The sequence below is a fragment of the Cupressus sempervirens genome, chromosome 3 (genome assembly GCF_028749045.1).
Source record: "Cupressus sempervirens isolate cs-2001-9-10 chromosome 3, ASM2874904v1, whole genome shotgun sequence".
Lineage (NCBI taxonomy): Eukaryota > Viridiplantae > Streptophyta > Pinopsida > Cupressales > Cupressaceae > Cupressus > Cupressus sempervirens.
In genome coordinates this window covers 301,249,509-301,263,067 of record NC_143120.1, presented here as the reverse complement: position 1 = coordinate 301,263,067, position 13,559 = coordinate 301,249,509, and the positions used below count along the sequence as shown (strand labels likewise).

Below are 13,559 nucleotides of genomic sequence, written 5' to 3'. Positions count from 1 at the left end.
CTTTCTTCTTTTTCTCTTTATTTCCCTCTACTAGAGGTCATGAGACTTGTGGTCCTTATTGACCTATAGTAGACTGACCTACATGTAATTCCTTATTTTTATATTCTTGTTCTTTATTCTTTTCTATCTCCTTGACATCTTTTATCAATGTTTTGGTATGTTAGGCATTTTGGGGTTGTTTCTCATTCTATTCTATTTTTTCATTTAAATCAACAATATGAACTTGTATTTCTTCTATTTTGGGATAGTTCTTTACTTGTTGAATTATAGGAGTGTTAGGTTTGGTGGCATGAATAGGGGATACATTTCCCTATGAGCTCAGCACACCTATTTCTTCTTCATCACTATGATCATCCTCAACACTTACAATATCCTTTTCACTCTCGTATTCACCTCCTTTACCTTTTCCTTTCTTGTTAGTATCTCCCATAGTTATTCCAAAAATACTTGTCCACAATAGTTTATTATGTTGTACAAAAACCTCAACTTTATTTTGCAATATCATAAATGCTCTAAATTTAGGAACAAATATATTCCTATATGGCTCCAAAAATGTTGACATTTTCTTAGCTATTAGTTCCTGCATAATTTTAGCTAATGCCCCTTCTCTTATTTTCCTTTTAGTTATTGTTTCCTATTACCACTTGGCATCAATTCTATTATATAATTAATTAGAAAGCTTTCTTCCTATCTCTATAGGTTTTAACTTGAACTTAGCTATCATATCTAATATGGCTTCTTCTACCTTGTCTTATAAGAAGAACTCAATGTATCATACTTTATGAACTTACAACCTGAGAAGCCTATAGAGTTTCTAATTTTATCACATACCTAATCAATAGCTTTAGGCTTTATGTGAGTAACTACTTGGTAGTGAAATGATCCATCAGATTCAATCTTCTCTACATCTTCTTCTTCATCTTCCTTTTGTGTTATGAATTTTTTCTTTGATGCCCTTGTACCACTAGAACCTTCTCTTGGTTTTGTGATCCTTGCAACACCATGTTTCAAAGGTGGCTTGGCACTACCTATTTTTGCTACTCTAGTTCTATGTTTGAGTGGTGTAGGAGTGGAGAGGGGCATAGATATTTATTTCTTTGCCATCTTCTTCACCTTAGGCTTTAATGTTTTAACCATCTTCATCTTCTTTGCTGGTGGGGTGACAAGTGCTAAGGCTTTACCCTATTTTTATGCACTTTGTTCCTCTTCCTCTATATTATCATCACTCATTTAATCTTCTCCAAGTCCCTATGTCATCGTCAACTATCCTTCACTCCCAATTTGTGTGCCTAGTTTCCTTTCAAGGTCTTTTATCATTTTCTTCCTCTTCTTATCAATAGAAACAATCTTTACATATATTGTTATTCTTTTTTTTGCTTCATTATACCTACCAAAGGTCACAACCTTTACATCAATTACTTCAGTTAGAAGTGTATTAATTGTTGCACTCACATCAATAATGTCAATTTAATATGCAAATGGTTTAAATCAAGCTACCCTTGGCTTAACTTACTATAAATATGTGTAGTCATTTTCAATGAGAAAATATACATCATTATAATACTTTTCAACTAAGGATGTAGGAACCCTTATTACATTTCTATTTAAATTCATCAAAGTTTCCATTTAACACATTCTCAAAACTATCTCCAAAATTGGAAATATACTCACTTATCTGCTTGGTAGCAGATTTTCCTTGTTCCAATAAAATGTTTCCAATAGTAGGAAAATAACTTTGAACATAAAATAAAATACACATTATTAGTGATCCATACTTACACATTGAATTCTTAAATTTTCTGATTGATAAAATTTTCTCAATGAATTGCAACCTTTGGAGCTTGGCACGATCGTATTCATGATATTTTATTACAATCTTCCAAGCTTGATCTTTTGTGATACATGGCACACTATTCAGTCATCTTGACTAATAGAATTTATGTGCAATCACTCTCACTACAAACTCAACCAATGGATCAATGATTTTTGAAATAGACATGTCATGTTCATTCAACTTGACCTTGGTGTTTTCCTCAATTGATTTTTTATTATGGCATTGCATGATTTTCTTTTTATCAAATGTTAGGTACCATGTGACAAAATGAATCACCTTTTTCAAAATTTTGGCCAACCCATTCTCTAGCCATAACTCTATGTCATGAATTCAGCTCAACACAACCTTGATCCATTCCATTTTGAAATTTCTCAAAAAATCTAGGGCAAGTGTGAACCTTTTCTTCTCAGCAATCTTGAATTTCTCCTTTAGTATTCCTTCATCACACAACTTCAGGTATGCCAATCAAATTTCATAATCTCTCACTTCACCAATTTTTCAAATGTAATAGATTCTAGCGTCATTTATCATGATAAATCTAGGTGGTATCAATAATAAAGATCCTATTGAATATCCTTTCATAGTAATTTTACGAACAACACGAAATTTAGTTGGAGGATAAGTGTCACTCTTCACCAATTGACTATTACTTCTTCTCCTCAATTCTTCAAAGATGATGATGATCTAGATGATACTTTTGTGTTATGGTTATGATATTTTTCTTTCTAAACAACTCAGCACAACTAGTAATCAACACTCAATCTCTTTTCAACAACAAATTCACCTTTAATCACCTTACAAATCACTTCAAAAATTACTCAAATTGCCTCAAACTCTCAAAACCTGAATTCAAGGTGTGTAATTTTTTTCAATTTTTTAGATGTATACCTTCATTCATTCAAATTAGGAATCTCATAAATGAGGCATACTTAATTAGGTAGAATCCATCTGCCTCAATTGTCATTACACTTCTAGCTTGGTCTCCATAGTACAACTTGGTCAATATCATCTACCTTGGCCAATACATCAATTTGGTCATTGTGTGTACTTAGTCTATGTAGACATTATTAATGATGCTTAACATCCAATAAATTAAATGATTCCATTACACTATTATTTCCATAAATATGTTCTAATGCATCTTGTCCTATGCAAAAATGAACTTTGGCACAATTTATGTTAGGAACTAATGTAAGATAAGTCATTTAAATATGTAGTTCCTTACATATCTTTCTTGATCAATTTTGGGTGGTGTGATCACCTTCTTCATTGGATTGGGTGATCTTAACTACTCTTATTCCACAACTTCCAACTTCTACCTTCTTCTTATAGGTTTGATTCATCTCCTTCTTTGTTTGTTCTACATCCACGTTGGTTTTTCCCTTCATGTGTTCATTGTTTAGAGTGGGGGCTCAGGTCCAATAGTTCTTGCTCACATGACCAATATTATGACAACTAAAACAACCTATGCTTCCATTCAGCCAGTTGTTGTAATTTCCTATGAAATTCTTTTTCATGCACTTGTCTAGAATGTGGCCATATTTTTAATAATAATGATAATTGTACCATTTATTGTAATCCTATTTGTAAGAGTTTCTTTTCTTAGATGCATTTCCCTTCTTTCTGGTTGTCTAGTCATATTTTGCCTATGATTTGCATTCATATTCTCAATTTCCATACTTTTGACAATTGTAACAATATCCCTCAAGTCTATATACAATGGATGTATTGTTCAGTTTTGATCTAAATTGATGTGCTTGATGACCATGTTTCTTAAAATTAAAATGCTTGTACAAAAAAATTTAGGTGTAGGGTTTTGCATACCATTCTTGCTTCTACAAATGTTTGTTGTGTGTCCAAGTTTACCATAATGATAGTATGTAGGATTTACTTTTAGTTTTACACTCCTTTTTTCTCCACTCTTGGATGATTCTCCTTCTTTAGTAGAAGAATAATGAGCTTGGGATATCCTAATCCAGAGGTTTCACTAGGTGTTCTTGGTGATCTCGCTAGTTCTTCAAAATATCTTATTGGCTCACTGGGCTTGTTCATCCCTTCCATAAGTTCCATCTTTGATCTTCACTCATATCTTAGTTGGTCAGTTCTTGATCTCATATTTTCTATCTCCATGTTTTTTATATTTAGTTATTGATTTATAGGTATCAATTGATTCATCATGTCTAGCTGATTTCTTGTAAGCTTTTGGGCATCAGATGATCTCTCTTTAAGTCTAATAGTCATTTCTCTTTTGTCTTCCTTAGCCATAATTTCTTCTTCTTTAGCTTTTTCCTTTTGTTTAGTCAAACCACATTACCTCACATATTGAATTTCATGTTCTCTCTTCAAACCTTTGACTTCTTCATTCAAAGTTTTGTTCTTCTCTAATAGATCTTCTATTGTCACAACACTCACTGGTACTTCCATTATCAAATAGTCATTTAGTGTTTTTTTTTTTTTGTAGAGAGTGTTAATTTGTTGAAAGGAAATATGAGCTAGATGTCAAGCATTTGATTCTCAATAATGTTTCCCAATTTGTAAGCCTCCATCTCTAAGATCTAAAATATCAATTTGTCAAACATCTTCTAAGAGAACATGGATCTAATACCACTTGTTGGAAATTTACTGGGAAGGTGAAATATAGAGGGGGAGGGGGGTGAATCAGTATCACAAAAACTTTAACCTTCAAAACAACTTAGATGTAATTGATGCATAATCCATTTTATATCTAGATCATATATAACATAACTAATAACTCCAAATGTTGAAATGGATATAACTATGTATCACATCCATCAACATGAAAATGTAATCATATAACATATAAGATTTTGGTAACATAGAAACCCTCCAATCTGAAGATAAAACTAGGGTGGGGATGACACTCACAAATCTTCACTACCACAGCACCAATGTCTACCTATTAGGGCTATAAATTTGATCACTTATGATGATCCACCATGTGAGAGGCTTGCCCTATTAAGAGATTAACAAGACTATTAGATCTATCTTGATTAAAACTTTTAACACTTATAATGAACTAAGTATTATGTTAAGAGATTTACTTAGGCCTGTTAGGACCAATCTATTAAGAGATTTACCCTAATTCACTTTACCAAAAAAAAATTAGTACCTAATCCTTTAGTCTGCACTATCAATGTTGATTATGGATCTTCTCCTTCCAATCTCTAATATGATCTCCTATCTAATATATCTATAATCTTCTCTTCACTACATTACCTGGTCGCTACACTCTATTATTTCACATCTTTCACTTACAACCTCCAAAACCTAACTCCTTTGCATACAATACTTCACTTCTCTTCACGCATAGACTAATACATTTTTAGAATAGGTTTTGGATATGCAATTTTAAAGAAATCTATAAATTCTTCTAGAATAAGCTAAACGATCTAGATATGTTCCTTTTTCCATCATCATCTTATTGGTTGTCCCTCTTGCATAAGGATCAATGATCTACACTAAAATGTGCATCAACCTCCAAGTAACAAACTCTATGATCATTAAATGTGATTCACATGTTGGATCAAAATAGTTTACCTCTAAGTTTGTGTCATTTCAAGCATTATTGTTCAAATTGTGTTTCTTGGCACAAACTATCTCTAATGCTCAATCATAAATATTTTTCCTACTCATACTTAGCCTCAACTAGCTAAGCACCTTCTGTATGACTCAATATCCATATTCTTTTTCTTCTCAACATTTACTAAACTTCTCTTGCATAGGAATACTCAGTGACCAAATAATTGTTTAGCTCCTATAGAGCTTGGCATATACAAGATCATTTACAAGTCTTTACAAATATATGACTCTGTCTATAGAGTAACTTGGTCATAATGATGACCAACTAACTCTGCAATATATATCACTAAGTGTTTGACAATAGTAGAATACAAAACTAGAGAGATCAACAAATATATCTAGAACAATTATGGTTTGCATTTGAAAATATAATTTGACTCATGTTTTGTTTGGGAAACTTTGTGAGAAGTAAACAATAGAATCATGCTCATTAAATTTGTATTAGAAAATCTACATCTAAGCAACTAATAGAGAAATCAAATTTAAATTTAGAGAAATTGGAAAACTATGAGTTTTATTTCCATCTCAAAACCTTATTTTAATATGAGAAATTTAACAATAAAAAATTGGAGAAAAATAAATCCATCCAAGATAGAGAATGTAGTATATTGTGCTTACATATTTTGAAAGGATCTAAAGCATGCAAAATATTAATTGCATGCTTATTTTTATTTTATAAAAATCTAATCTAATCTTTAGATTTATTAAAAAATGTTTTATTATTATTAATTATTAATTTCAATTTTATTTTTCTTTTAGATATTAAAGAAATTATAAATACTATTTTTTTTTTTTATATGTAGATTTTTAATATTAATTCTTCTTAGAACTCTTAGTTTGATATAACTTATTGTATATTTATTAATCTAAATAGAGTTATAAGTTAATAAATATATATTTTTTATTTAATTATATTTTAAAAGATTTTATAGTAGAGTTTTCTATATAATAATCTAGTTATGAATATTTAATATTATGAGAAATTATAAATAATTTAATTGAATTTATAATTTAATCTTTGAGTTATTTGTATTGCATTATGAACTAAAGGAAAGGTAAATATTAATATTGGACTTAAATGGAAGTCAAGTTAGTATTTCATAAACAAAATTGATATTAATATTTAATTTAACAATATATATTTATGTTATTAATTAAGTCATTTATGATTTAAAAAATTTAAATTAATAACATGATAGTGTAAGTGCAAGAAGTTGGGTTTCACTTTTGGGTTAAAAGTGGAAGTGTTCTATTATTTTTTGAATTTCTTATCAATTGATATCAAAATTTGAGGCATTTAGAGATTTCAGTAATAAAAAATTTAGTACTTTGAATCTACTTTTTAGATATTTAATTTACTTGTATACACATATGATAGATTTTTTTTGGTATTGATCTTTAAAACGCACTTTTTTAAAATGCATATTTCAGGACCATACCACACTCATGTATGGACACCATAATTTTGCACTAATAAATGAACTTTTGTAAATCCTTTTAAAAGAAGTTACCTAACACACCAAACATTGATGAGAATATTTTTTCTTAATTTTTCATTGAATAATTTATATTTTAATTGGCTATAAAGCTAAACTTTAAAACCTTAACAATATACATTTACGTTATTAATTATTTATTAAGTCATTTATAATTTAAAATGATTTAAATTAATAACATGATCTACTATCACATGACACTTTTAATGCACAAATAGATTTGACATTTAAATACTTATTCATTTAAATAAGAATATTATCCTAGAACAATTTATGTAAACATGTATAGTCTTACTCTATTACTAAACACATCCTTGTGAAAGCTATCAAATTTCCACAATCCATGCAAAACATTCAATTTGATTGTTGGGAATGATTGTTTAGGTTTTTTTGTCATCAACATTCCAAATAATACTACATGATCCATCATGATTTCATTTTCTCCTTGACTCTCTTGCATCTTGATGATGGATCATGTAGTAGGATCAAAAACATTGATGACAAAAAAACTTAGGCAATCATTCCCAGGAAAATGAATAGAACATCCTTTATGACTCAATGTAAACATGGGAAAAGATGAAATCAATCCATGTTGCTAAAAAGTATGTATTTATTTATGTTTTGTTAAAGTCTAGTGATACCAATATGATGAGGAGATAAAAAGGACAAAGCCTATAATAGGCTCAATATTGGATGGAAACAAGAAACTGAAAAAAAAGCTACAGGGAAAATACCAAATATGAACAACACCTTATACGTTACATGTGTTCATTCATGGCAAGCACATAGGGATGTTGCCTTACCAAACACATGTTTCTTCAAACTGTAGCCCATTCTTGCAAATCGCCATGAAGAGAGTAATGTACATTCCTCCTACCCACTCTCCACCACACTCAGGCGAATTCACATGGTGTTCACGCGAGCAAGAGGCATTTTTGCCCAAATCAACTTCTAGAGGTTCTTGTGTGAGTCTGGCTTCCTACAGCAATAACTTTTAAACCAAAAAAATAATGCTACTTCTACTTTATTCAGAAATCAATAGATATGATATGCATCCCTAATCAATTTACAGAGTGAACAAAATAAAACCAAAACCAAGTAGCAAGAAAGCACTACAAATATTATTTATTTCATCTATTCAGGGCTGGATAATAATCTTCTCAACATCTCAGTCCTTCTTCACATAGAAAAGAAAATCTCAAATCATACTCTCCCAAAAGATTTCAGAGACAATTTATAAACAAAGCCAAACAATTAAGAGCTAGTTTTGGCAACCACCAGACCTGTAAAGGTTTTGTTTAAACCTTTACTAAAGTTATAACAAAGTATTAAATTAATCCCTAAAATTAAACACCACCCCAAATGCAATGCAAACCCTAAAATTTAATAATAACAAAAAAATTTAAACACCATCACAATTGCAAACCAAAAATTCATGTGCCCAGCACTTGCTCCTACAGCATGATGGTTATATGGGATTTGTGTAGTTAGCCAAAGTAGGATGTGCACTAGAGGTTTTTAAGATTTATTTTATGATTATTTGATGGGATGCCATGGTGCATTTTACAATTAAAATTGAGATTTATGTTTATGATATTTATTTTGATGAGCATTTATGATGACTTGAGTCTTGAGAACCAATGTATATTTTAAGTTTCTAGTTATGGAATTGGATTTGATTGTCATTGCTTTAGTGGTATGGGATACAATTGTGATTTGTGTGTTTTGAGAAAATAGTCTACATGCATCTTATGAGAGTGGCTTGCAATAGGAGTCAATACCCAAAGTGGCTGCCATGGTAAGTCATTTTAAGTTGTGTAAAAATGTGATAATATAGTAATTAATACTTGGGAAACACATTAACAAGATAAATAGAGATATTTCCTCTCTCATGCCTTAAGTGCTTAAACAAACTAAGAAATTGATCTTCTTTATCGTAGGTGGTAGAATTTTATTGGTGATAGTTATTTCTTTGCTGGGTATTATTCTTCAAACACTTGGCATTTGATTTGGAAGTAGTTTCCTTTAAATGGTTTATTTCTTTATTGTGAAACTTGATTTGGAATTTGTATCTTAATTTTGACTTTGGCATGTGGTTATTTTGGTATTGGATGATTGTTTTTTTAATATTTATTATCTTTTCTTTATTAGTATTTGTGTACCCTTGAGGTAGATTTGGCTATCAAGATTCCTTATCTAGGATTATTTTATGATTTCATATCTGCATGTGGATCTTACATTATCTCTCCTATGTGGTCAACAAAAAATGACTTCTTACCATTTTGGTCCCCTTTATATTGGAAGATGTTGGATATTTATTGATGCACTTGTATCATTATAATTTTTATTTGTACCCTAGAGATTTATATTTAGATGTTGTATGCATGTGTATTATGTATTTTATATTTGAGATCCTATGGGATGTCCCATAGTAATTTGATGTACATATATTTATTATTGTATACCTTATGATATGTGTAGTTGATGTTCTCTAGATGTCCTTTATCATATAAGTTGTTGTGATGTATGTGTGTATGAGATTATGTATTTTTTAATTCATTTTATAATTATGGACATTGTATTTTTAAGAGTTAAACTATTAATGAAACTTCGTAATGTGACTCAATGCAAGGAACCCATGAGGAATGAAATCTATATTGTAATTGTATATGTATATATAAATATTTTGTTTGTGTATATTGCTTCCACATTGTTACTTTGATGTTGTTTAAGCCTTTTTTTAAAATAATTTAGTAAACTTTGTAGCATATTAGGTTTATTTTTGTTGGGTTCTCTAGTAGGGCATTCCACTTTCCTTTCAATAGAGCCACCATTTTACTCTAGATAGTGATCACACTCTTCAACATTTCTTGGTCCATTTCTGTGTAGTTCCACCATGCCAAGTTGGACTCATCTAGTCTTGTATTTTTGAACTTGAACCTTTTAGCATATCCTCCCTCCTTATATTCAAATTTTTTTTCTAAATCCTTAATCTAATCAACAAGTTCATATGCATCCAACTTCTTGCTGAATGTGCGAACATCCAACATAACTTTTATACCTTCTCTATGTTCTTATTTGATTGTATTTATGAAATATTTTTATCTAGAAAATTTTCTAGGCTTAGATATTTTTGTCCTTTTTTTCCTCTATCTCTTCATCAGAGATTTAAGGATTCTTCCCTACTTGGCTTTCTTTTCTATTTATATCTTTTAGTACATCCTTAAATATGGCTTTCACCTTCTCATTTATTCTCTAGTCCATCTTTTCTAAGTATTGATATTCTACTATATTAGGAAGCAATATGTGGACCTCTTCTTGGTTTCCTTCTTTTGGCCAACACAACTTTTTCAAATTATCTCTTATACCAATATAATGCAGAGATTCTAGGACTTCTCAAGCTTCTCTTACGGTTGAACCATTTCTTTAGACATCTTCTTGGAAACATCCAAGTATCCAACACACTTATTTCCAAAATGACAACAACACCCTTCAAATTTCTCTTGGCTAGATCCTCTTTTGACAAGAAAAATGAGAAATTCAATCTTCACCTAGGTGATATAGCTTCTTAGATCAAGCCCAACCCTAGAGACTACCTAATGCAATCTAAACCCCTAGCATGTTGGGATCTTTTCACCATATCTTAAAACTAGTTATTTTTGTTTATTCCCATTCTCCTTGTACCTTACTTAAAAAAATGTTCCTCTAAATATAGCCCAAACTTCTCAAACCCTTATCTTTCTAAGTTATCCCTACTAGTAGACCTAATTGTAATTAGCTCTCCAAATTTTGTTTCTAGATCGTAACTCCCAATTTTCCTCAACAATACTCTAAAAGAATTATGTTGTCTGATACCCTTTTAGTGCTTATATGCAATGTATCAAAATGGAAATTGGCTTTCAATGTTGACTTATTTAATGAGAAGGTACCTTAATTAGTCCTAAATGGCTATTTTGACTATGGTTTGCAAAAAAATTCATTAGTTGACCTTCCTTGACCAATGGCTCATTCCATTATGTCTATTTGTAGACAACAAAAATCAAACAAACTTTTTTCCCACCCACACAACCCTCTTTTACTTTTAAAACTCAATTCCTACTCTAATTGGGCTTGTCACAACTAAATTCCAAACATAGTTGCCACAATTATGGATTGAGAGGAACTCTCCAAATGTAATTGACTTTAATGATATGTGCTTATACCTAATTCCCATAGATTTGGCTAGATCCAATGGTGGAATGTCAGACTATAGTCGTTTGTGTCCAAAACCTATAGTTTGAGTTCTTTAATGACTGTATTTCACAAAACTGAATTGATCTCCTTGTCTTGGGGCAACCATACTAGTCTTATATCTCCTTCTTACAACTACTCCAACTAGCTCCAAGAAAATTTTCAATTACTTTGTCATTGGATTACACAGTAGAAAATAGAGGAAAACAAAAAATAAAATTAATAATAAATATACCTCGTGTATGTAAAATGAACATGGAAACTGTTGGTTCTGACTGGATTTGAAATATGACAAACCTAGCATTCATACATGGTATGGGTCATTGATCATATACTGGATAGCATTTCTACGACTGCCCAAGTGTCAGATAGAACATGCGTACCTTGCATCGATGCTATCCTCTCAGACATCCAGAGCGCCATTTGCAATCGATGCCCTTGACAGCACATAACATGTCAGATCACAACTTATAAATCATTAAAAAATGTCAATTTCTTGGGTTTCAATATGAATGGGGTCTACAATTTATGAGAGCGAAACGGATGGGTGATGATAAAGGCTTCAATCTTTAGTGTAGTGATAAAAGCAGTCAGAGTTAAAGATTCGTTAGTGAATAATACAACTACATTTGTTTCTTTCTATTAATGGCAATAGGATCTTCTGCTGAGTCAAGATACGTATCCTATTTGGAACAATAGTCACCTCACTAGTTAATCTAGCTAAAACTACCGATGTGCTGCAGAAAAAAATTGTCCATGATTTGTTCATGTGGATCAGAGATGGCCGCGTTGGATTTCATGGTAAAATTAGTGTTCCCAAACACCAAGAATAAATGGTACGTTTGGATGATCTTAAAATTCCATCGACCTAAAACAATTAGGGTTTTGCGCAAGCATATTTTACAAAACAATTTATAACATATCATTATCTTCTAGTAAAATTAATAAATATCTCGCGTGCATTTTTTTTTTTTGGCTTGAGGGTAATGTAGGTCGTTTGAGTCATACGGTGGATTGCAGAAATCCTATAAATAGGAAGTACCATTGTTAAGCTTCTCAAAGCCGGTTGCTTATCTTTGTGTATTAGCAATGACGTCTCGTACGAAGATAATATGCTATGTTTTGCTAGGCCTTGTGTTTGTATGGGCCCTAATAGACGGTGCTATGGCGGAAGAGAAATATGAAGATCATGGGCACCATGGTGGATATGGTGGTGGAGGAAATAATGGTGGATATGGCGGTGGAGGACGTGGTGGTTATGGAGGTGGAGGGCATGATGGTGGTTATGGTGGAGGGCACAATGGTGGTGGACGTGGTGGGTATGGTGGAGGAGGACACAATGGTGGTGGACCTGGTGGGTATGGTGGAGGACACAATGGTGGTGGTGGATATGGTGGTGGCGGACACGATGGTAGGAGAGGTGGAGGTGGACATGGTCCTCCTGGCCATGGCCATGGGCCTCACAATTAAGTGAGGGCTCTGTGATATTCTAGACCACAGCAGAATTAGTAGCATACTATGCTATAAGTTACACAATAAATTAGCTGGTTATGGTCACTTATTGTTGGTTGCTTTGTGCTTCATAATTAAATCTATGCAAATGTATTGGCTGTAGTCATGTCTAATATGCAATAGTACGAAATAGTACAAGAATTCCAAGTGATGTTGCGAAATAATGTTTTATTGACTATAGATTACGGAATATAGGTTTGGAAAAGAATTTATCTCGGTTGCCTTATTATTATGAATTGTTTTGAATTGTAATAGTACCATTTAATTGATGTTTTGTCTCGAAGCCTTCAGTACTTTCCATATCTTTTTGAGTATAAAATCAAAAAATGATAGATATGGTATAGTTATGAATGGGTTAACTGATTTAAGTTTTTTAATATATTTTAGGAAAAAATCCATATATATTTTGAAGTTATTTAATTTGAATAGGTAAAAATACATGGTGGTAACAAATGAAGGGATAAAAAGGAAAAAGTGAAGGCAATTGAGAAATCAAAGTATGATTTTAACTTATAAATCAAATTGTTAAATAATGAATAAAATATATTTTTAAGATGTGTAAATAATTGAAAAAATATAATCAAAGGGTGAAAAATGTAAAAATGGTGTATCTTAAAGCTCCCAATTGTCACACATTTAGGGGTTTAGGTTTGTTGGTTCCTAATCTTCTCCTTTAGATGTTGGCTCATAGCTACTTTGACACTCTTTTTGTTTTGGGAACTTCATATCCATCATTCCTTCTACATATGGAACTGGCTTCAAGAGTAATGAGGCAAATATGGAAGACATCTCTATGAATTGCACTACCCACAATGTGCTCATTTGTTGAGTGATTTCCACATTTGAGAATTCATGCTATATATTGTACATGGGCTCATCTCATGTAA

General features: G+C 31.5%; 1 protein-coding gene across 1 annotated transcript; it reads left to right on the top strand.

Annotated features, from left to right (window-relative positions):
* Positions 1-12,249: 12,249 nt before the first annotated feature.
* Positions 12,250-12,630, top strand: LOC149566182 (uncharacterized). The gene has a single exon (XM_089816438.1). The coding sequence runs from the start codon at positions 12,250-12,252 to the stop codon at positions 12,628-12,630; it is 381 nt and encodes a 126-aa protein (XP_089672564.1).
* Positions 12,631-13,559: the final 929 nt, after the last annotated feature.